Here is a 24,697-nt window from a genome sequence, read left to right as displayed (position 1 = left end):
AGTGGAGGCTGAGGGAGAAGTGACCCAGAAGATAGGCAGTGCGACCACTTGAAGCAAGATGCTAGGCTGTGGGCTCTGAAGATGGCGGATGGGGCTAGGAGCCAAAAGATACAAGGAATGGAACCGAGCGTCTGTGACAGGACGGCAGGTCGGCAAACACCCTGGCTGTGCCCACTGAATGATTCTGGACTTCTGAACTCCCAGCTTGGAAGAGATAGATGTGCGCCGCGTTGACTCAGGGTTGTCTGTGTCCTTTGTGGCTGCAGCCCACGGACACAACACCCCTGAGCTGAGTGCCTCCCCCTCGGTGCCGCAGCCACCTGTGAAGTGACTCAGGGGTGCCCATCTGCCAGGACTGTCGTGGGGGTTGAGTGGCATCATTTCTTCCAGCTTGTGGTGCCTGGCACCTAGAGGTCTGCCACAGGGGGTTACCTGGTAGCAGGGCTCACAGAGGGGCCGCCCGTCCTTCTGGTAGAAACTCTGCCCGGCCAGCTGGCGGCGGCAGGTGCGGCAGGTGAAGCACTGGGCATGGTACTGCCTCTTCATGGCTTCCACAGCCAGCTCTCGGGGGGACACGGTCTTGTGGCAGAAGCCGCAGACATCTAGGGTGGAAGAGACACAGGTTGTCACCAGTCCTGCCTAGTCACCACCACCAATGTCTTGGAGTTGGTGAGTGGGTGAGGGGGTCTGCATTTCCTCACAGGAGAAGCACCATCATAAAGCAACGGGCCAGGTCAACCTGCAGAGACAGTGACTGGATTCATGGTTCCCGGCGGTGGCAGGGAGGGTGGAGGGAAACAGGAAGCTCCTAACGCAAGGAGCACACCATGGAAAGAATGTTCTAAAACTGACTGTGGTGGTGGCTGCACAACTCTTCTTTCTTCATGGGACTGAACTAGTCACTTGTAGGATGTGTGAATTATATCCCCATAAAGTCGATGCGCGAAAAAAATAACCTACCGAAACACACACACACACACACACACACACACACACACACACACAAGATAAAATGCAATTGTTCATGCTTTCTTTAAAAAAAAAAAACAATGGGGCTAAATAGATAAAGAGCATTTCACTGAAATTCAAAACTTTCTCTAGAGATAGCCTGATGTTTTCTTAAAGTCCAAAGATTGTTAAATTGATCAAGAATACCCGAGCATTATGCTCTTCCTAGGATCTGTCTGTCAGCGATCAAACTGACAGCAGCAACTGGAAGATTAGACCGCACGCTCCCGGGGCTGTGACCCCGCGCTGATGAAGGAGGGGCAGTCAGCCACGAGGACACCGAACTACGGGTGTGCATTTGCCATGTCTCTTCTCAAAACAACCAAGCCAAAAAACTATAAGTGTTCAACTTTTCTGCATTAAAAAAAAAATTTAGCAACAAAGTGCAGACACTCCAGGGTGGATGACACCTTCAGGACCAGAGGTGTGAGGAGCGATACTGGGAGGGTAGAGGGTAAGTGGGTTGGAAAGGGGGAACCGATTACAAGGATCTACATGTGACCTCCTCCCTGGGGGATGGACAACAGAAAAGGGGGTGAAGGGAGACGTGGGACAGAGCAAGATAAGACAAAATAATAATTGATAAATTATCACTGGTTCATGAGGGAGGGGGGAGTAGGAAGGGAGGGGAAAAAAAGAGGACCTGATGCCAAGGGCTCAAGTGGAGAGAGAGCAAATGTTTTGAGAATGATGAGGGCAATGAATGTACAGATGTGCTTGACACAATCGATATATGTATGGATAAAACATTATGTTTTACATGTATGGATAAAACATATATGTATGGATAAAACATTGTGATAAAACATTAATTTTTTTTTAAGTGCAGACACAACCATAGGGTGGAAGAAAATGTTTGGGAACCGTATGTGGGAGGGAAGGCCTTCATACCCAGAATCCATAAAGACCTCGACCTACTCACCAAAAGACAACAAGAGACATTTCCTGGGGGAGACTACATGAATAGCTAACACGCGCAGAGACCTCATGGGCACGCATCATTAGGAAAACGCAAATCAAATCCCCAAGGAGAAGCCACCGCACCCCACTCCCAGGGCCGTGATCCAACCACATGGAAAGCAAGTGCTGGCAAGGACGTAGACGAGGACTCTTCTCCATGGCCGGTGGGACGGGGAATGTGACAAGTGTGAAGTTAGGCAGGGTCACTCCAGGCTGCCGTCAGGGCCCTGGTTCCTGCTCCGCGGGACTTTTCAGGCTACACTCTTTGTGGGAGCAGGCGGCCAAAGCTTTCTGCGGTGGAGCTGCGGACCGTGCCGGTTGAACAGTATGAGCTCGGTGCATGCCTCTAAACTGCACATGTGCGGAGCACTGAAACCGACGGTGTTTGGCAGGTACACTTACCACACTTTTGGGAAAATGAACTTTTGATATATGCCACAATGTGGATACAACCTGAAAACATGATGCCCAGTGAAATACCTCAGACAGAAAAGGACAATCGCCTAGATTCCCACTTAAATGATGTATTTAGAATCACTCTCTAGTGTTGAGCCCAGTCTGACTCACAAAGACCCTACAGGACAGAGTAGAACTCTCCCTGTGGGTCTCTGAGGCTGTAACTCATTTTATAAGAGCAGAAAACCTCATCTTGTTCCCTAGGAGTGCCTGGGGGTTTTGAACAGCTGACCTTGAGGTTAGTGACCCAACTGGAAACTCACTGCATCAAGGCGACTGCATAGTAAAGTTACCTGGTGCAGGGGGGAGGAGCCAAAGGGAAACATTGTTAAAGGGGGTTGGGTTTCTGTTACTCTCCATGTTGAGATGGCTGTACCACATGGTAAACATTTTTTGATGCCACTGAATTGCACATGTAAAAAATGGTTTGAATAACAACTTTTATGTTTGCTATATATACATACTACATTTGGCAATATACACAACCAAACACACATCTGTTTATGAGTTCTCCAGGCGCAGGTCAGTGGCATCGGCATGCCCATCAATGGTATCGCCATCCTCACACCCGCTGTCCCTACCACGTCAGAACCAGGAAGCCAGACTCTCTGCTGCTTCATCGCTCCTCTGCGCGTTAGATGAGCACTCTCCACCGAAACTCAGCCAATTCTTTATAAAAGCATACGAATACTCAAGGCAAACATGCTTTGTGAACTGGGCTAACCTGTTGTGTAGTTTAACGATGGTCCGATGGGATCGCTTTCATTCAAGGTTTAAAGATGATTCCAGGGCATTAGATGTGGGGGCCCCCCCAGCAGCAGTGCATCCAGCATACCTGGCTGCCATGTCTTATTTATTGATATCTATGTACATATTTTAGCATAGTTTTTCTTTAAAGCAGGGAGAACATAAAAGAAGTAATATATGCATTTAAGTACATCTGAACCAAGGCATGCTAAGCAGCTGTGAACAAGACGAAGGTGCTGCTTTGAATTCTTTTTTTTTTTTTTTTTTAATCATTTTACTGGGGGCTCTGACAACTCCTATCACAATGCATCCATCCACTGTGCCAGCTGCTTCGAATCCTGATGTGGAAGGCTCTTGGAGCCACAGGAAGGGAAGAAGCGCAGGGCCCGTCGGCATAGAACGGACTGCTGTTTGGAGAGAACTGGGAGGTGTTTTGCCATACAGTCTCAGTAACAACAAAGAGAACATGAATTACTTTAAACATTGAACAGCGATCGGGGCAACCGGAAAACGCAAGCATGCAAAGTTGGGAAAAGCAAAAAGAACAGCTGCCCAAATGGGAAATGAACTCCTTGGTTTATGAAGAGATGGCAGAGCCAAGGAGGGCGGAGCTCAACGTCTGGTTGTGAAAACAAGTTGAACACGGGAGAGGACATATAACCAAGGTATGGAAAGGTGTTAAAGCTGCCCTCCTGCCACACACACTCACACAAAATGGGAGGACGGCACTTAAAACACGCTGGAAAGACAGGCTCAGCCGAAGCCAGTGGGCTACGCAGCAGGTCTGAGGCGGGAGGGGGATTTTTCTCTATGTGCCCTTTCACATTTTTCGTTTTGCACTAGGTAAGGGCAAGATGTATTTTTGTTTTAATTCAAGGCATTTAAAAATTAATTAAATTCTTAAATCATTATATTGGGGGGCTCATACAGCTCTTATCACAATCCATCCATGCATCCATTGTGTCAAACACATTTGTTGCCATCATCGTTTTCAAGACATATTCTTTCTACTTGAGCCCTTGGTATCAGCGACTCATTTTCCCCTCCCTCCCTCCCTCCCAAACCCTTGAACATTTAATTATAATTTCTTCATGTGTTACACTGACCGATGTCTCCCTTCACCCACTTTTCTGTCATCCATCCCCCAGGGAGGGGGTTATACGTAGATTGTCGTGATTAATTGAAGGCATTTTTGTGGCTAACCTAGCAAAGTTTGCTGATGAATATTTTAAATGGGTTTTAAATTGGTAAAAGAACCAAGCTAGGGTGATAAAGAATAGATGCCCAAATGCAAGGCTTAGCCCTGGAACATGGGCTGGTCAGACCCTAGGCTCACTCTCCTAGTTCCAAGCTGGGGATACCGCCCACCCCTCCAACCCCACAACCCTTCGGGCCCATACCTGCAGATGCTTCCTTCTCTGGGACACCAACAGGCTCTTCTGGGGGAGGGGGGAGCTCCTCCTCCGTGGGTCTGAGGTGACCAGGCTGAGGCTGGGGTGGAAGGCCCTCAGCCGGGAACTGAGACAGAGGAGGAGAGTTAAAGGAGATTCATCCAGTGGTGACCCAGGAAACCCTCTCAGCCCCAAGCCCCGAGGCACACCCCGAGTCGCCCTGTGCTAAGGAGGAAACAGAGGCCCAGGGAAGCAGGCAGCTTGTCCTAGGTCTCTCAGCAGGAACGGGGTAGCAACTTCCTCCACCTACACAGCGACTTCTTTTACTTGTAAGGTGTGTTCCCTAGAGCCTTGGATGGAAGTAGAACCTGTAACCCGCTCTCCCCTCCCGTTTCTACAAGGGCAGAGGATTCAAGATGGATTTCTTATGCAGCATGTGGGATTTGGGCTAGATATCGGGAAATGACGACCTTGGGGCAGATGAAGGTGGCCGAGGGTAGACAGGCTATGGTAATTCTTTCTACCCCAAGAGGGACCTTGAAAATCAGCCCCATGTCACTCATCTGGAAGAGCTTCAGAGAGGGGCTGTCCTGCAGCAGAGGCATAAACCACATGACTTATCACCCTTGAAAGAGCCAGAAGATTCCAACTCTTTCTCCCTACTCACAGCACTGGGCTGGGAACCCCGAGCTTGGTACCTGTGGAGGGGGCGGGGGCAGCTGCAGCTTCTCCAAGTCCGCAAGGAGTGACGCCCCCACTGGGCCAAGGGGTTCTTCCTCTGTAGGCGGCAGGTATGCCGGTAGCGGTGGAGGAGGAGGGGGGAGGAGGTCCAGATCCAGAAGTGAGTCCTCACTGCCCAGGGCAGGAGGGGGAGGACACCCTGAAACCAGAAGGGGAGGGAAGTTGGCCAGTGCCTCTAAGGGGGACTGAGGTGTCCACTACCCAAAAAGCCAGAGGGAGTGGTGGCGGAGGGTTCCGGTACAGGCTCACCAGGGTCATTTACGTGCTCTGTGTCCTTACATAAAGACTTACACTTCTCCACATCTCCGTTTGCTCCATAGAGAGAAATGGGTCATCCCAGCCTAGGGTTATGAGATGACGCCACACAAATACTAGCTGTCCATGTCCTTCATGTCAGACAGCCCTGACCAGGGGGCTGGAGTCCCAGAATCCCTCCTGGGGAGCCCTTGCTAAGATACCGATGGAGCCTCATCCCCAAGCCAGGGTTCTCAGAGTTTTCTCTGGCCCGGCAGTATCAGCACTACCAGGGAGCCTCGCTGTTAGAAATGGGCCAGCCCCTGGCCTGCAGAGCCACACTGTGCGAGGGGCCCGGTCACCTGAAGCCACAGAGCTCTCGAGGTCATGCTGATGATCACGTGCAGGCAGCCCACTTTGAGAACAGCTTCAGGCTGGGCAGACACCCAGCTCCAGAAAACAGCACCCTGGCTGGCTTTGAAGTCAGGCCCCTGTCCTGACTTTGAGAACATTCCACCAAAGTATCGGCTCAAAATTACAAGCCAAGCTCACTAATCCGGCGTAGCATCACGGGTGGGGAATTTTATTCTGCTGAGGGCTATTGATATTTATAACCCCATTCGAGGGCCATGCAAAATTATCAGCCTAAAACTTTACCGGCTCTATCTGGTCCCACATTTCAGTAACTCACCCCTAAGGTGATGGGTGGAACTGCTTCTCTGAGGTGAGGTCCGTGATGGTAACTGGTCTTGATTTCCTGGGCCTGAAAGGGCCCACGGGCCAGACGGTCCCCCTCTCACCTCCCCCCACACTACATGAAAGTTCCAACCGCACCTTCCCCGCTTTCACGGGTGGCAGCTGGTCTGTGACGGGCTCCTGGTCATTCTTCAGTTTCCCCCTTTCTCCACTCAGCTAGGTAAGCACGCAGCCTACTCGGATCCATCCCCAGCCCATGCACTGCCATCAAGTCACGACCCATAGAGCCGGCTGACCCAGCAGAGGTCAGGCAGCGCCATCGGGTTCCTCCGCCTATATGTCTGGACAGGAGCACCAGCCTCACCTTCCTCCTGTGGAAAGGTGGTGGGTCTGGACCACCGTCTTTATGGCCCGCGGCTACCCAGGCTCCCTCCCTGACCCATGGAGGCTCTCAGGTGTAAACATAGTTATAACTTGCTGAGTGAGCCCTCACTACTGACCACGGGCACAGCAAGGGTTAATAGGATCTGCTCAGTGGCGCCGGCAGAGGCAGTGGGTTTTTAAGGTGGCTTTTCTAGCCAAAGTCTGTAATTCCCACCAAACAATCTTTTCCCGCATGGATTTGGCGCAAGGATGAAGGAAGATATGGATAGGATTCACCTGTGAGTAAATGCCCACAGGATTCCCTGGAATGTCATCCTGCTGGGTATAAACTGAGTCCTCTGAGAAGCAGGCAAGAGCCAGAGTGGAGCATGTCCTGTGGACCCTGGATCCCCACGCAATGCACCTCCTGGATCCCGATGTCAGCTACACCAGCAGAGGAGCAGCAGACCAGGAGTCAGAGCCTGGGAGAGAGTGATGGATGTGCCAATCCATGGAGCAGGGTGCGTGCTTTTGTGCAGGAGGCTGGCTGGTGGAGTGGGTGTCTCCGGGCACTTGGGCTGGCTGACTCACAGAAGTGGAATTGAGAGCCTTCGGGCTGAGGCTTACTGGGGAGGGGTGCCTCTGGGCACTGAGTTCAAGGAACTAGGTTTGCCGACCCAGAGTGTAAGCTGAATGCTTGGGGGTTGAGGCTCAGAGCAGAGGAGTTCATGCCCTTCAGGCATTTGACTTGACAGAAGGTTCTAACAGGTCCTGATCAACAGCTCCACCCTGGGCATTTCTAACCGGCCCTACAGCTTGTTAACTTCCTTCACAAAGCCTTTAACCGTGGAGTTTTGCCTGTGAGTTTCTGAGTGCCGTTTCAATGGACATTAGAACGAGAGAAGTAAAACAGAGAACACTGTGACATCACAGTGGCCTTCTTTGTGCTGGCCAGGGCTCCTGTTATTAGATCTGTCTGTCTCTGGGGACAAGGTTGGAAGCATGCGATCAAACAAAAGCTAGTGGGGAACTTTTCTAAAGAGGAGTGAGGCTGTCACTGCCCAGACCCAAAGATCAACAGACACCTTAGCAGACACCAGTGGTCACGCTGTATCAGGAACCTATGGGCATCGCTTAGAAAAGGTGTTTTCAAAAGACAAAAACCTCAATCAAATAGGTTTCTCGAGGTGAGCTCCGTTGTTAATAAACATGGAAGACAGAGGGGCAAATTCAAGGAGACCACAAGGAAGCAAAGAGACAAACGCAGAAAATGTGGAGCATTCTGCAGGACCTGACCCTGCTTCTGCAACCAGTCAGTGGTATGGTGGGGTGGAGGGAGTGGCCTGGAATTAGAGACTCACGAGAGAGCAGAGCGTACAATACAGACATGTGCGCTATCCATCCTTACGTGTGGCTGCTGAGCAAGGTGGTTAGTCAAGCCTGAGCCACACTGTAAGCCTTAGTACGAAGAAAAGGAATGTGAAGTATCTCACTCATAATTTTCATATTGATTACATGCTAAATTATACTTTGATACACTGATTTCTATATGAACTAGATTATTAAGATTGCTGTCACTTGTTTCACCTTTTCTCAATGTGGATAGTAGAAAAATTATACAAGAATTTAAATTATATATGTAATATCTGGAGTAGGTAAATGCAGAGACAGAAAGTAGATTAGTGGTTGCTCCCAGATGAGGGGCCGGAGTGGGAAGCAGGGAGTCACTGCTGAAGGGGCTCAGGCCTCTCTTTCTTTAACTGTAAGGTGGCAGGGACGTCACCATAGTGCCACCACAGCTTTCTTTGTGGAGTGATGAAAACGTTCCCCCTCCCTGGGGGACGGACAACAGAAAAGTGGGTGAAGGGAGACATCGGACGGGGTAAGACATGACAAAATAATAATAATTTATAAATTATCAAGAGTTTATGACGGTCAGAAGCAAATAAGCCCACATGGAAGAAGCACACCGGCCAGTGCGATCACGAGGTGCCCAAGGGATCAGGTATAAGGCATCATGCAAAAAAAAAAAAAAGATATAAGTGTGTGTATGTATGTGTATATGTATATATGTATGTGTATATATGTATATATATATCATATCAAATGAAGGGGGAAGTGCAGAGTGGAGACCCAAGGCCCAAGTGTCGGCCAATGGAGATCCCCTCATAGAGGGGTTTAGGAGAGGAGATGGGTTAATTAGGGTGCGAGGTAGTACCGATGAAGAACACAGCTTTCCCCCAGATCCTGGATGCTTCCTCCCCCCAACTACCATGATCCGAATTCTACCTTGCAGGCCTGGATAGGACAGAGGCTGTACACTGGTACATATGAGGGCTGGAGGTACGGGGAATCCAGGATGGATGATACCTTCAGGACCAAGGGTGTGAGGGACGATGCTGGGAGAGTGGAGGGTGAGTGGGTTGGAAAGGGGGAACTGATTACAAGGATCCACATGTGACCTCTTCCCTGGGAGAGGGACAGCAGAGAAGGGGGGAAGGGAGACTCCAGATAGGGCAAGATATGACAAAATAACGATGTATAAATTACCAAGGGCATATGAGGCAGGGGGGAATGGGGAGGGAGGGGGGGAAAAAAAGAGGACCTGATGCAAGGGGCTTAAGTGGAGAGCAAATGCCTTGAGAATGATTGGGGCAGGGAATGTATGGATGTGCTTTATACAATTGATGTATGTATATGTATGGATTGTGGTAAGAGTTGTATGAGTCCCTAATAAAATGTAAAAGAAGAAAAGAGAAAAAAAATGATTAGGGCAAAGACTGTACAGATGTGCTTTATACAATTGATGTATGTATATGTATGAACTGTGAAAAGAATTGTATCAGCCCCAATAAATTGTTAAAATAAATAAATTTTAAAAATAAATAAATAAAAATAAAACAAAAAAAAAGGTTTGAATAAAATAAAATGGACAAATTGAAAAAAAAAAAGAAAATGATGATGGCAACATATGTACAAATGTGCATGACACAATGGAAGCATGTATGGATGGTGATTAGAGCTGCACGAGCCCCCAATAAAATGATTAAAAAAGAAAAACAAACAAACAAAAAAAGAGTTTATGACGGACGGGGGTGGGGAGGGAGGGGGAAAATGAGGAGCTGATACCAAGGGTTCAAGTAGAAATCAAATGTTTTGAGAATGATGATAGCAACATGTGTACAAATGTGCTTGACACAGTGGATGGATGGATTGTGATAAGAGTTGTACAAGCCCCCAATAAAATGATTTAAAAAAGAAACTGTTTCAAACTTGACAGAGGTAATGTTTACACAACACCGTGAGTATATTAAACATGCAGGTGTGCCTGACCCAAGCCATGATGTTTTTAGTTGCTCATACCCATGTGAAAGTTAGACATTAACCAAGGAAGAGCAATGCGTTTGCATGGTGCTGGTGAAGAATGTTGACAGTACCATGGACGGCCCAAAGGACAAACAAATCTGCCTTGGAGGAAGATCCGCCAGAATCCACCTTCGAGAAAGGATGGTGAGACTTCATGTACTTTGAATACATTATCAGGCGACACCAATCCTTGGAGAAGGCCACGCTGCGTGGTAAAGAGGAAGGCAGCCCTAAAGAAGAAGCCCCCTAAAGGTTTGCAGATAAACAAGTGGCCATCTAGCTGAGAAGCAACAAAGTCCACATGGAGGAAGCACCCCAGCCTGTGTGATCGTGAGGTGTCGATGGGATCAGGCATCAACAAAAAAACTGTATCAATGTGAATGAGGGGGGGAGGTGTGGAGACCCAAAGCCTATCTGTAGGCAACTGGACATCCCCTTACAGAGGGTAACAAGGAATTGATGAGCCAGTCAGGGTGCAGTGTAGCACTGATGAAACACAGCTTCCCTCTAGTTCTTTAATGCTTCCTCCTCCCCACTATCATGACCCAAATTCCACCTTACAAATCTAGCTACACCAGGAGCGTGTATATGGGTACAGATAAGAGCCGGAAACACAGGGAATCCAGGACAGATAAACCCCTCAGGACCAACAATCAGAGTAGCGGATACCAGGAGGGGAAAGGGAAGGTGGAAGGAGAGAGGGAGAACTGATCACACTGATCTACATATAACCCCCTCCCTGGGGATGGACAACAGAAAAGTGGGTGAAGAGAGACACCAGTCAGTGTAAGACATAAAAAAAAAAATTATCAAGGGTTCAGGAGGAAGGGAGAGAGAGGGAAAAATGAAGAGCTGATACTAAGGGTTCAAGTAGAAAGAAAATGGTTTGAAAATGATGATGGCAACAATTGCACAAATGTGCTTGACACTATGTAGGTATGGATTGTAATAAGAGCTGTATGAGCCCCCATTAAAATGATTACAAAAGTCCAAAAAAGAATGATGAGTGAAAGAAAGAAGTTACAGGATTTCTATAAATCTTTAATATTCATAACTTATAAACATTATTTTAGAAGAATAAAAAAAACAAACAAAAAGAGGACACCCTCAGTGAGATGGCGTAACAAAGAGCTACCTCGGTGGGCTCGAGTATAACCATGGGGAGGGTGGCATGGGACTGGGAGGTGCTTTGTGCTGGTGTACCCGGGGCCGGGAGGAGTTGGCACTGCCGTGATGGCACCCTGCAACAACGATCTACCCACACATTCTAAAAGATTAATTTCATGAACGTGTATACACCATGCTCACGGATAGGATGACTAAACACTGTGAAAATATCAACACTGCCCGAAGCAATCTAAAGATACAACACAATCCTGTATCATTTCTACCTCCTATATAATTTTTTACAGAGATGGAGAAACTAATCACTGGCTTTGTGCGGAAAGGCAGGCGATCCTGGATACGCACAGAACTGCTCAGGGAGAATATAGTGGGAGGCCCCACATTCTCTGATCTCAAACCCTAAACCCAGCCATCGTCGTCAAAACAGCCCAGCAATGGGACGGAATTGAGAACTCAGAAGTAAATCAATCCATCAATTGATCTTTGACAAATGACCGAAATTCGTATGTGAGAAAGTCTCTTTAACTGATAGTACTGGCAAAACTGTAAATTCATTTATAGAACAATGAAACCGGGCCATATTTCACACAGTCGATAAAAACAAACTTTAGATCAAAACCTTAAGGTAACAGGGACGGCCCCAATCACAGCCAGACTGACCCCCTCCCTAGAAGCACAAGGACAGAGGACAACACTAACCCACAGGAAGCAAACCAAGGAGAAAGAGAGCGGGAAGGCCGAGACCCCACACCAGCACACCAGCCCGGAGGACCACATCCCCGCACTGAGCCGCTAAGGCGCGGAGAGGACTGTGGGGGCGACAGCCCCAGACAGGAAGTCCCCTCGCTGGAGCACACTGTGTCAGAGGACAGTCCTGGGGGCACACTCGGGGAGTCAGACCAGTGAACCCCCCTCAGTGGGGCGAATCAAGAAGGGAACATAACAGATCAGCAACAGGGGTAAAGCAAACCACAAAACCCCCAAGGAGCCCAAAATAGACTCAGGCTCGGAGGGCAGTTCCCGGAACCCCCCAGGACCGGTGGAGAGACAGGCACAAAGGTCAGCGGACAGACCTGGAATTATGTGTACATTTTCGTTGTTTGAATGACCATAGATACCCGCATGTATACGCCGAGTTTTTCAGCACATTTTTAATGCAGTTTTTGTGGTAAAATTAGGTGCCTCGGCTGATAGCTGGGTCAGCTTATACTCGAGTATATACAGTATGTACACCTTTTCATTTTTTGCTATTTATGACGTTTTCAATTTTTTATTCAATCTTTTCATTTCTCTTTGTCTCTGTTCTTGTTGGCTTGCCTACCTATATAAGGTAGCCATGGGACACGAGCCTGAGGGGAAAGCAACAGGACTGACGGTTCCAGAGGGACTTAGAGGGAGGAGGCGGCCAGGGACGGGATCAGTGAGCAAACATCGCCACAGGGGAACAACTAGGGAATTAAAATCGACAATGTGGAGGATGTAGAGATTCCTGTGGTGTTGGAGCAACAGTCACCTAGCTGAGAGGAATTATTAATTAAGAGGCAGAAGAGGGGCAAGCATGATCGTGGGAAAGGAGGGAGATAAAAGGAAACAGAGAAAACACCTAGGAAGCAAAGCTATGGATAGAGGTATAAGCCTAGGTGTGTACTTATGTAAATATACTAACTCATAAAAATAGAGGTACTGGCCTATGTACATATAATACATGGCAATACATGAGGAAGTGGATGGACTTTGGGCCTCTGCTTAAGTCCTCCCTCAACACAGGAACACGGTGCTCTACCAACCTGGCACTCTGCGATGCTCACCCTCTCAGCATGATTGCTGAAGACAAAATTACTTTATAAGCAAGTGTGGTAAAGAAAGCTGATGGTAGTCAGCCATCAAAAGATATACAAGCCAAAATAACAATCTATAAATTATCAAGGGCTCGTGAGGGAGGGGGCAGTAGGGAGGGAGGGGAAAAAAAAAGAGGACCTGATGCAAAGGGCTTAAGTGGAGAGCAAATGCTTTTAAAATGATTAGGGCAAAGAATGTAGGGATCTGCTTTATACAATTGATGTATGTATATGTATGGATTGTGATAACAGTTGTATGAGCCCCTAATAAAATGTTTTTAAAAATATATACAAGCAGCCATCTAGCAGAGAAGTAACAAGCCCACATGGAAGAAGCACACCAGCTTGTGCGATCATCAGGTGTTGATGGGATCAGGTATCAGGCATCAGAAGACTCAAAACAAATAACCAAACAAACATATTACTGAGAATGAGGGGGCTGGAGCAGAGACCCAAATCCCATCTGTAGACAATGGGACATCCCCTGACAGAAGGGTCAAAGGAAGGGATGAGTCAACCAGAGCTCAGTATAGCACCCATGAAAAACTCAATATTCTTCTGGATCCTTGAGGCTTCCTTATCCCTTACCATCATGACCCCAGTCCTGCCTTTCACTCGGACTACACCAGAGCATGTACACTGGTACAGATAAGCACTCACGACACATGGAATCCAGGTCAGATAAACCCTCAGGAACAGAAATGGGAGTAGTGAGACAAGGAGGGTAGGGGGCAAGTGAGGAGAGGAAGGGGGAACTGATCGCAATGATAAACATAACCACACACCCCCTCCTCCAGGGGGACAAACAACAGAAACCAGGAGGGAAGGGAGACAGCGGTTTGTTTTAAGATATGAAAATAATAATTTATAATTTATCAAGGGGTCATGAGGGAAGGGAGGGAAAACAGAGCTGACACCAAGGGCTCAAGAAGAAAGTGTCTATAAAATAGTGAAGGCCAAAGAATAATGGTGGTGACATAGGTACACATGTGAGTGATACAACTGATGAACGGATTGTTCTAAGAGCTGTAAGAGCCCCCAATAAAATTATCTTAAATAAGTAAACAAATAAATGACACAGCTTTGAGGGGGAAAAAAGCCTAAAGGTAAACCTAGAATTATAAAGATAATCAATGGAAAAAATAGGAGCCCTCATATATGACATAAATATACTATCAACACAGGGAATCCAGGGCAGATAATCCCTTCAGGACTAGTGGTGTGAGTGGAGATACTAGGAGGGTAGAGGGAGGGTGGGTGGAAAGGGGGAACCGATTACAAGGATCTACATATAGCCTCCTCCCTGGGGGATGGACAACAGAAAAGGGAGTGAAGGGAGACGTTGAACAGGGCAAGATGTAACAAAATAATAATTTATAAATTATCAAGGGTTCATGAGGGAGGGGGGAGGTTGGAGTGGGGAGGGAGGGGATAAAATGAGGACCTGATGCCAGGGGCTTAAGTGGAGAGCAAATGTTTTGAGAATGATGAGGGTAATGAATGTACAGATGTACTTTACACAATTGATGTATTTATAGATTGTGCTAAGAGTTGTATGAGCCCCTAATAAAACAATCTTTAAAAAAAGAAAAAGTAAATGTCTAGAAGAGAATGATGGCAACATATGGACAAACATGCCTGAGTCAACTGATGTATGGATTGTGATAAGAGTTGCACGAGCCCCTAATAAAATGCTTTTTAAATAAATAAATAAATAAATATACTATCAAACATAACTGAACACAAGCAGTAGAAAGACTAGGTGACTGGAACCTCCTAAAAATTAGACACTTAAATGTGTCAAAAGATTTCTCCAAAAGTGGCGGGGTGAGGGGGGTTGGCAATGTTATATTAAATAAGAAATTAATCTCTAAAACTTATAGAAAACTTCAATACCTCTACAAGAAAATGTCAAGTAATAAAAAACGTGCAGAAGGTATGAATAGACAAGACACTTCACTAAAGAAACACTCGTGGTCGTTAGTCCTTAGAGATGCAAATGAAAACAGTGAGCTACCTCCTCACCCCAGCATAAAAAAACGAAACAAACAAACCAAACCACCCCCAGAAAACAAGATCTGCTGCTGAGAAACTAGATCCCTTATACACGACGGATGAGCCTGTAAAATGGTACAACCACTGTGGAAAATGAGATGGCACATGCTTATAAAGTTGGAAATATCCCCCCAACTACCATGATCCGAATTCTACCTTGCAAGTCTGGCTAGACCAGAGGATGTACACTGGTGCAGATAGGAGCTGGAGGCACAGGGAATCCAGGGCGGATGATCCCTTCAGGACCAGGGGTGTTAGGGGCGATACTGGGAGGGTAGAGGGTGAGTGGGTTGGAAAGAGGGAACCGATTACAAGGCTCTACATGTGACCTCCTCCCTGGGGGACAGACAACAGAAAAGGGGGTGAAGGAAGACGCCAGACAGGGCAAGATATGACAAAATGGTAATTTATAAATTATCAAGGGCTCATGAGGGAGAGGGGAGTGGGCAGGGAGGGGGGAAAAAGAGGACCTGATGCAACTTAGTAACAAGCCACGGTTTGCAGATGACAACCTTGCTTGTTGAAAGGCGGAATCAGTACTTGCTCATGAAGATCAAGGATTGCAGCCTTCAGTGTGGATGACACTCAATGTTAGAAAGAACAAACCCTCACAACTGGACCAATAGGTAACATCGTGATAAATGGAGAAAAAGTTGCAGTTGTCAAGGATTGTGTCTTACTTGGCTCCACAATCAATGGTCATGGAAGCAGCAGCCCAAAGATCAAAAGACACATTGCGTTACGTAAATCTGCTGCTTAAGACATCTTTGCAGACTGAAGGGCAAGGATGTGACGTGGAGCACTAAGGTGCCATGCCTGACCCAAGCCATGGTCTTCTCCAGCGAGCGCATCGTAAGCAGGTGAACGTTGGACTTGAATAAGGAAGACCGTAGACTCATTTGAATTGTGCTGGAGACAAATGTTGAAAGTACCGGAAACTGCTACAAGTACAAACTGATCTGTATTGTAGAAGGCTCCTCGGAGGCAAGGATGGCAGGACTTTGTCTCACAGACAGACACTGAACACGCAGTCAGGAGAGAACAGCCCCCGAGAAGGACTTTACCATGTTTGGAACAAGAGGAAGGCCCTCTCTGAGATGGACTGGCACCGGGCGTGTAGCAACGGGCTGAGGCATGGCAACCATGGCGAGGATGGCACAGGGCCGGGCCGGGCTTCGTTCTGTCGTGCACAGGTGGCTATGGGTCAGGGCTGGCTCTTTGGCATCTAACAATGACAGCATCATACAGAGGCACATCCACCTTACAATCACCAACCCTTTGAAATCAAAAGGGCAATATTTACTTAAGGACAAAGTTCAGAAGGACAGAGAAAGGCGGAGGAATGGAAACAGGACACCTGGAGACACGGGTGCTAGAGTAAAGGGTGGTGAAGAAAGCAGCTGGTGCCGGGCTATCAATTGGAAGTGTCTGGGGTCTTCAAGGCTTGTATTCAAGCAAGCAGCCATCTAAGCGAGGCGTCAACTAAGTCTACACCGAAGAAGCGTACCAGCCTGCTATGATCCAAAGACAACGATAACAAAACCCACATATGATAAAGGGAAAAGTATCAGAACTTAAAAGGTGAACATCTAATTTACAGAAGGCTGCGGAGGGAGTGGGAGACCAAAATCCATCTGCAGAACACTTGTTTGCACGAAGCCTGTGGCATGGCCCCTCTGGCCACAGGTGAAGGATGAGAACAGCTTCACTATCAGACAGAGATTACTGTAAAGTTGATTACGGTCAATGGAACTAGGGTAGAATATACCTGGTCAGTTGACTCCCCTCATGATCCAACCTGAATTTGCTATAGGTTTAAATATGTCTAGTTTGTTCCTCAACAGAATTTCCCCCTCTGGCTTATTTTAATATTATCGGTGATCTGCTCTTTCTTCCTTCTTTTTTTTTCTGTTTTGTTCTTGTTTTTGATGATTTTTGTTATGTTTCCTAGTTTATAAAGCACAGAAGGAGCAGATGTATAGACAATAACTGATGTAATAGCTTATTGGGGATATGTGGAGGCGGGGGAGGTTCAGGGGAATTGGGGAGTAATAATACATATTGGAGGGGCAGGAGCACTAGAACTGATTGTGATGCAGTATACACAACTCTTTCTAAAAAGAAACTTAACTAAAGAAGTGTATGATACTTAACTTTTCTAGCAAAACTATGGTGGGGAGGGGGAAGGTTGTGGAAAAAATGGAATGAAAAGAAAATGTGAAACAAAATTCCAAATTAAAAAAAAGATGAGTCTGGCTTACTAGTTTGGTAGAGATTGGTGAAACCCCTGAGACTATGGTTCAAACCGGGACCCAACCTGACCTCAGAGATCACCTTTCAGCCAAACGACAGACAGACCTACAAAGCAAGCTCCTCCGCTCTCCAGCAACTTGCTCCCAATCAATCAATGGAACGGGCAGCCTCCTGTGACCAAAAGCACAGGGCTTGCCCAGAAACACAGTTCAGAAGGAGGGCGGGGAGGATGAGGATGATGAATGGAAGCAGGAGGGACGTGGGAAGAGTCTTGTTACACTGAAGGGGCAGCAACTAATGTCACAAAATGTATACAAATGATTGAATGTAAAGCGAGTTTGATCTGTGGACGTTTGCCCAGACTACAACACAATGCCCACGAATAAAAAGGGAGGGAAGGAGGCGTGAGGCCAGAGGGCCAGGCGGATGGCGCTGGAGGCCCAGGCCAGCTTGCAGAAAAGGGGAGCTGAGCAAGGAGAGTGTGGCTCAGAGCCAGGAGCAGAAAGGGGAGGCCGAGCAGCTTTTTAAAAAACAACTTATGAGGAGCCATCCAGGGAAGACGCATGTGGATTCCTGGGAGGACAGGCACCAGGAGAGGCATCCAATGACAGCCTGCTGGGAGGCTTTGTGACCGGCCATTATGATCTATGGTCAGACCGGCCATGTGGTCAGGGCCAAGCTGCACACCCAGAATTTATCTCATCAAAGAGGCTGAACCCCAAGGCGCCTCACAAATTGCTTGCAGCCACCAGGTTGACCGACAAAATGGCCCACTGTGAATCTGCCCAGCGGCTAGCTGGTGACTGATAGGTGGCCCTCTCCTTATGAAGGCCTGGTTTCTGTGGCCGCGCTTCCAGGATCTCATGCCCACCATCCCACAGTCAGGGAGGTGGCACCAGTTCAACTCACAGTGCCACAAGCACACCCTGCCTGTCCCACGCATTCCTCCCAATTGCTGCGATGTTTGAGCCCGGGGCTGCGGCCCCGGTGTTGTTGGTCCATCTAGCGGAGGGTCTCCCTCATTTCTGCCACCCTCTCCTTCACCACCATGATGCCCTGGAGAAGGGCTGCTCCAGGGACTGGTCCCTCCTAGGACCGTGTTCAAAGTGTGTAAGACGATGTCGTGCCATCCTCCCTTTTAAGGGACATGCTGGCTGTGCCGTCACAACAGCTTGTGACAATGTCCAGGCAATTTTGGCACCTAACCTACACTGGCTGGGCTCCTTCGCCCACCTGGAAGCAGCAGCATTTCCTTTATCTGCTCACATGTCCTGCTGTGAGGTTTTTGGAAACGTGGCTCGGGTTCTGGACAGACATTGCCAGGAGGGCGCAGTGTCCTGGGTCCCGTGCTTGGGAAGGAGAGATGAATTTAGCAGGTTCCCTCATAAGGAAGAACTATGCTGCACACATGCCCACTCTCCCTTGTACGTGGTGGGTTCATGGTGATGAACTGGAGGGGCAGGCCTAGCCTCCTATGGGGCACCTGTGTCCCAGGCCCATGGGGCACTCGGAGAGCTAAGTTACTAGCTTGGACTGGCCTGGAACCCTTGGCGTCCGAGGACCTTACTGTCCCAGCTGGTGCCTCACCAGATGAGTCACTCCCTTCCTCCACCCGCTGCCCAGGCCCCTGGGCTGTCCCGCCCCCCCTGGATTCCCCCTGACCTGACAGCTGAGACTTTCCATGGGAATGGCAGGGAGAAATGACTAGAACACCCCAAGACAACCGGGCCACTTGGGCCAAGCATAAGATAAAGACACAGCCACTCACAAAGCACCTGTTTTGTGGTACATGCATTTTACAGAAGGGGAAACTGAGGTCCAGAGAGAGGAGGGGGCTTGCCTCCAGAGCCCAAGAGAAGAAAGCTCGTTTGCAGCTCTTCCCACTCCCCACGTGGACGCCTCCCGCCTCAGGGCTCCTGCACTTGCTGCGCCCTCAGAAGAGGGAGCTCCGCCTTCCCAGCCAGCTCCCCAGAGGGGCCTGCTTTATTCCCTGACAGTGCAGTGTCTACCCAATGCCTTCTATTTTTAGAATCTCTTAGGTGGGCAGTCAGGTGGGCGTTCGACAGCTAACTGCAAGGTCAGTGGTTCAAAACCACCAGCGGCATGTGCTCCCATGAAGATTCCAGGCTCAGACACCTGACCTGGGGCGGCTGTGCGTGGAAATGACTTGATGGCAGTGGGGTTTGTCTGTCTGTTTTAAGGTGGCGTCAAACTTTGTCTCCTCACTTCCCCAGAGTCTGGCCCAGAGTAAGACTGGCAAGTAACACACCCAGCACTTTCTCCAGACAGGTGCTGGGCTAAGCACTTTCCATCGGCATTAGCTCACGCCCTCCTCTTCTTCCTAACCCTGGGAAGTTGTTGTGGCCTCAGGTTGTCATGGAGTCCCTTCTGACTCAGAGCTGAATTGCGCTCCACGGGGTGTTCCGCACCACTGCGCATGTTTCCGACATTGATCACCAGCTCTTTCTCCCCAGGCATTTCTGGAGGGGCGCGATCTGCTAACCTCTCTGCTGACAGTGGATTGTTTAACCCTTTGTGCTGCCCGGGGACTCAGGGGCACAGAAGGGTTGGGTGGTCTGCTCACATACAGCCCAGAGGTAGAGAAGCCAGGGAGGGGGTGCCAGAGTGCCTGGCACCCAGAAGGGGCTTGACTAGTATTGGCTGAACAAATGAATGGCTTCTGAGACTGCTGTTGCCTCCAAGAGGAACCCCAGGGGCGTCGTGGTAACTGGTGGTGCTGCTGAGCCTAAGTCAGTGGATCAAAACCACCAGCCGCTCCTCAGGAGAAAGACGGGGTTTTCTACTCCCTTAAGAGTTACAGTCTCGGAACCCTACAGGGGCATTTCTACTCTGTCCTACAGAGAGGTGATGAGTCAGTATGAGTGGAGGGCAGTGAGTTTGAGTTTTGGTTGGTGGCCTCCCCACGACAGGGCAGCCGTCTCCCAGCCTCCCAACCACCCCCACTCTCTTACCTCCATTAGAGAGCTGCGGCGCTACAGCCGGTGCCGCAGCCACAGCCCTGCCACGAGGTATCCAGGGGTCAGGCTTCCTTGTCAAGCCAGGCCCAGCTGCCTTCGTGGGGGCAGATGGGTCCCTGGGGCGGCCAGGCCGGGCCTCACAGGCTGCCCGTCTCACTTCCTCAGTCACAGCCACATCTCGGCGAGGGGGCGACAGGGTGATAAAGACAGATGAGGCCATCCTCTTCTCAGGCTTTGCGGCCATCGCCCTGGCTCTGCGAGGTGCTGGGGGCAGAGCAAGACCTGAGCTCAGGATGCAGGACTCGGGGGTACAGTCCACCTGGGGCATGCGGACCCACCCCGGGCTAGCCATCTACGGCACCAGCCCAGTCAAAGAAGCGGACACGTGCCCACCAAGTGACTTGGTCACAGAGACTAGGACCCCAAAGTCCTGCAGGTACCTCTCCCCACTTTGCCCACCTGGAGTAGCCAAGGACGGCCCTGCCCTGCTCCCCCTCCAATACTCAATCTCCTTCCTGAAGCTGGTGGAAGAAACAGCTCCTGCAGAGCCCACTGCCTACTGCATGGCTGCCAGCAGCCAGTACCAGTCTCTCACCTGGATCCAGAGTCTCTGGGAGAGCCAAAGTCCCCTTGGTCCGGAGCAGCTGCACTGCCGGAGGGAAGCAGAGTGTGAACAGGTGAAGGGGGTGAGGTGGTGGGAGGGAACGGCAGGGCTGGACATCAGAAGGTGGGAGGGAGGGGCAGGATTACAGAAGCTCCTTCTGACCACATATACTCAGTGTCCCACTGCCCTCATCAAGCCCCGGGGTGCCCTAGCACCTCCCTCTACTACAGACAGGAGATTGTGACTGAGAAGTGAAGCCACCGGGCCAGGGCCACACACTGGCAGAGCTGGGATTGGAATCCAGCAATCTGACTCCGAAGGCCATGCTTCAGGCCACTCTGCTTGGTGGTCTCCCCCAAGCCCACAGCCCCACCCCAGCGTCTGGCTCATCTTTGCATGAGTCTACAACTCCGAACCAGGACCCACCAATGGTTTCCAATCCCACCTCCCAGCCTGTTTCTGGAGGGCTCTTTCTAGCGGTAAATCTGACTGCTGGACCTCTACTCAAAAGCTTTCTAGGGGAGCTTGGCAGTAAATAGGGAGCTAATAATAATGGGTACAGAAATGAAGAGAATGTCCTAAAATTGATTGTGGGGAGAACTGCACAACTCTTTTAACACATGTTAAACCATTGAATTGTAGGGTCTATAAATTACATGCCAATAAAACTTAAAAAACAAACGAATCACTTGGAATCTGGAAGAAAAAAAAAAGCCTCTTACTCCTTCCTCCTGGAAGTCCTCCTTTCTGACTTAACCTGGGAGTGCTTCCCCTGAGAGGCTCAGGAGCTTATCACCACCTCCAGGAAGCCGCCCCAGATTTCTGACCCTCTCCCTGGGGTTGTTGTCTGCTTCCACAGGGTGATGACAGACACGTCACAGAACAGGCTGGCTCACAGTCCAGTGTTGGCTCCCCCACCCCAACCTCCCTGGCATAGGGCTGCTGTCTGCAGCACCGCACAGATCAGGGGACAGGGAGGACTCTTTGTCACTCCTCAGGTATTCCTGCAGCCAATGGTCTGGGGTTGAGGCTGAGCCTGGGTTCTAAGATAAAACCCAAACTTGCAGTCATCAAGTTGAATCCGACTCCTAGTAACCCCAGGACAGAGTTTCCTGTGAGTTTCTGAAACTGTAGCTCTTTAGGGGAGCAGAAAGTCTCATCTTTCTCCTGCAGGAGGGATGGTGGTCTCCAACTGCTGGCCTTGCAAAACTTCAGCGTCCCAGTGCATAACCCACTCCGCCACCAGGGCCCTGGGATGAAACTATAGCACCCTTTTTCTACCTCCCCCTTTTTGGCTGTGGCATCCTGACATGGGCACAAAGGACCCTAAGGATGATTTGAAGCAGAAGCAGGCCTCTCTCAAAGTCCTTGGCTCCTGTGGGCTCTCCTGTTGACTAGATGACAACGACAACAACAACATCACCATAGATGGATTGTTTGCTGTGTCCCGGCACCCAGCCAAACGCGCTACATGCCTCAGAGTTAACTACTTCCTACACAGCTATGAGGAAGCTCCACGATGCCCCCATTTGACAGCAAGTCGCATGTCCGGGAAGTAGAGGGAAGACTCAGAATGCTAATGCGACCCCCGCACCAACCCCCCACCTGAAAGTCCAAGGGGTGACGTCCTAGGCCCCCTTTTTTCTACCCCAGATGGCACTCAACCCCAAACTCACTGTCACTGCATGGATCCCAACCCATAGCGACTCTCTAGGGCAGGGGGCAGAGCTGCCCTCTGGGTTTCTGAGACTGTAACTCTTTACTGGTTGTAAAAAGCCTCATCTTTCCCCAGAGGAGAGGCTGGTAGTTTCGAACTGCTGACTTTGTGGTGCGCAGTCCAGCCAATAATCACGGTGCCTCCAGGGCTCCTCCGGATAGCCTTGGGGCCCCTAAATTCTCAGCCTATTTTCACCCCAGAATGATCCACCAGAGAGAAAACGCTGCACTCAGCACATTCTGTGCGGCCTCAGGCCGCTCCGGGCACCCGCCCCTCCCCCCACCACTTGCTTCGGGAAGCCTGACCGCCTTCTTCCCTGGAGACGACGTGCACAGATGTGCACAGCTGGACAGCCCTGCCCCCTCCCCCAGCGGCTCCCGCTGGGACTCCAGGCCCCAGGAGAAGGGCCTGAGCTGGGTGGGGCTTGTCAAAGCCCAGTCGGGCCCCAGAACAGGGTGGGAGTCTCAGCCTCCCTTAGGCCCACAGCCCCACCCCCACCTCAGCACCCTGATGGAGTGTGAGAAAGTTCCCGTGTTGACGTCTCCCAGCGTGGCCCAGGGGACGCTCCATCCCCACCCTTCCTCTCCCGAGGGCGAGAATCTGCGCTCGCGCGGGGTAAGCAGAGAAACCAGGAACAAAGGGGAGGAAAGTCATTTCCTGTTGGGAGGAAGGAAGGAGGCTGCGATCCAGCCAGCCACCTAGTCTGGATTCCCTGGCAGCCCTGGCGCTGAGGTCAGCCTGGCTGGGGAGGGCGGGGCTCTAGGGGATCCAGGCAGGGCGCCCCCCTCTCCCTTACTGTCCCCCTGTTCACCCCCACCAAATCCAACTCGGAATCACCTCTGGCCATTGTTCTGGAAAACTCCGCAAAGGGACTTGCGCTTGGGTGGGGAAGTGAACTTTGCTGGGGGTGGGGCTGAACGTCCCCCACCCCCTGTAGAGACTAGGCCTGGATAGGAAGTCCAGCTCGCTGGTCTCTGCACCCCGAGAGCACAGAGCAGGGCTCATTCATCCCGTGCCCACCTCTGTGCGGCTGGGTGACCCTGAGCAGGTCACTGACCCGCGCTGGGCAGGAAAGGACACTCATGCGGGCTGTCCTGCAGAGTGGCTGCGAGGATCCCGGGACTGGGTAGGTGCAGAGCATGGCCAGGGATTCGCGCCCTACCCCCTCCCGGACCTGGGGGCTGGGCCCGCCGCGGCGCACCTACTGGGACCTGGCGCCCTCCATTAATCAGAGCAGGAATTTGGGCGCTGCCCCAGCCTGTTCTGGGGTCGGCAGTTCTGGACTAGGGGAGAGCGCTGCCAAGTTCACGCAGGGGCACCGTGAATGCCGCTCAGTCCCTCGGGCCCCTCCTCCTCCTCCTTGCCTGACCCCAGCTGGGAAGAGGAGCCCGGGGTCCCCGGAGCTCCGGAAAGCCCGGCGGTCTCCCGCAGGCGGCCGGGCGACTGGCCGGGTCGCCGTGGGGAGCCGGCCGGGTTTAATTCAATCCATGTGCGGGACGCTGCCTCTTTGTGCGGGAGATTCCGTCCTGCGCGCCCCTTCCCGGAGCCCCGCTCTGGGGCAGGGACGCGACCCGCCCCGCTGAGCCCTCCTCCCGACCTGCGCCCCTCCCCCACTCTGGAGACAGAGTCCGAAGGGCAGGGAAACCCCCCTCGCCCCCCGCCCCAACACACAGAGTCCCGCAAGCCCCCCCTCCAGAAGCGCCGGGGCTGGGGTCCCGAATTGAGGTCCCGGCTGAGAGAGGTAGACTCCCGGCCCTCGAGGGCTGTCCGCGCTGTCACCTGTGCGGCGCCAGGCAGGGACAGAGGACAGACCAACAGCCCCCCACCCGCTTACCTGGGCCGCCGGAGCGGAGCCGGGGAGAGCAGCCGCTGCGCTCCCGCCCCGCCGCCTCCCCGCCCCTCCTTCCCTCCGCCCCCCGCCCGGCCGCCGCCTTACCATAAAAGGTGACGCTGCGGGGAGGGGGTCTGGGAGCCCCGCCGGGCGGAAACTGCCCCCACCTGCCCCCCCACCTGCCCGGGCCGCGCCCGCGCCGCCCCCTCCCCCTCCCTTTGTTCCTTCACCACTCCTTAAACTTCCCCCTGAGTTGGGGCCTGGGGGTCCAGAGTCTTCCCCTGCAGGCCACCCCACAAGCCCTGTGTGTGCCCCAAGCTCAAACCTCACTGCC

The 24,697-nt window shown here is 50.8% G+C and overlaps 1 protein-coding gene across 1 annotated transcript in view; it reads right to left on the bottom strand.

Annotated features, from left to right (window-relative positions):
- Positions 1-24,434, bottom strand: part of FBLIM1 (filamin binding LIM protein 1) — a 36,644-nt gene extending 12,210 nt beyond the window's left edge. The window contains exons 1-6 of the mRNA XM_075550946.1: positions 24,367-24,434; positions 20,807-20,860; positions 20,206-20,475; positions 5,261-5,442; positions 4,572-4,689; positions 433-602 (exon numbers count right to left, since the gene is read on the bottom strand). Of these exons, the coding sequence (XP_075407061.1) occupies positions 433-602; positions 4,572-4,689; positions 5,261-5,442; positions 20,206-20,455 (720 nt within the window). The 5' untranslated portion in view covers positions 20,456-20,475; positions 20,807-20,860; positions 24,367-24,434. The remainder of the gene's footprint in view (positions 1-432; positions 603-4,571; positions 4,690-5,260; positions 5,443-20,205; positions 20,476-20,806; positions 20,861-24,366) is intronic.
- Positions 24,435-24,697: the final 263 nt, after the last annotated feature.

This window comes from Tenrec ecaudatus, chromosome 1 (assembly GCF_050624435.1).
Source record: "Tenrec ecaudatus isolate mTenEca1 chromosome 1, mTenEca1.hap1, whole genome shotgun sequence".
In the NCBI taxonomy this organism is placed as follows: domain Eukaryota; kingdom Metazoa; phylum Chordata; class Mammalia; order Afrosoricida; family Tenrecidae; genus Tenrec; species Tenrec ecaudatus.
The sequence above is the reverse complement of the archived record's forward strand: the minus strand, read 5'-3'. Positions and strand labels throughout refer to the sequence as shown.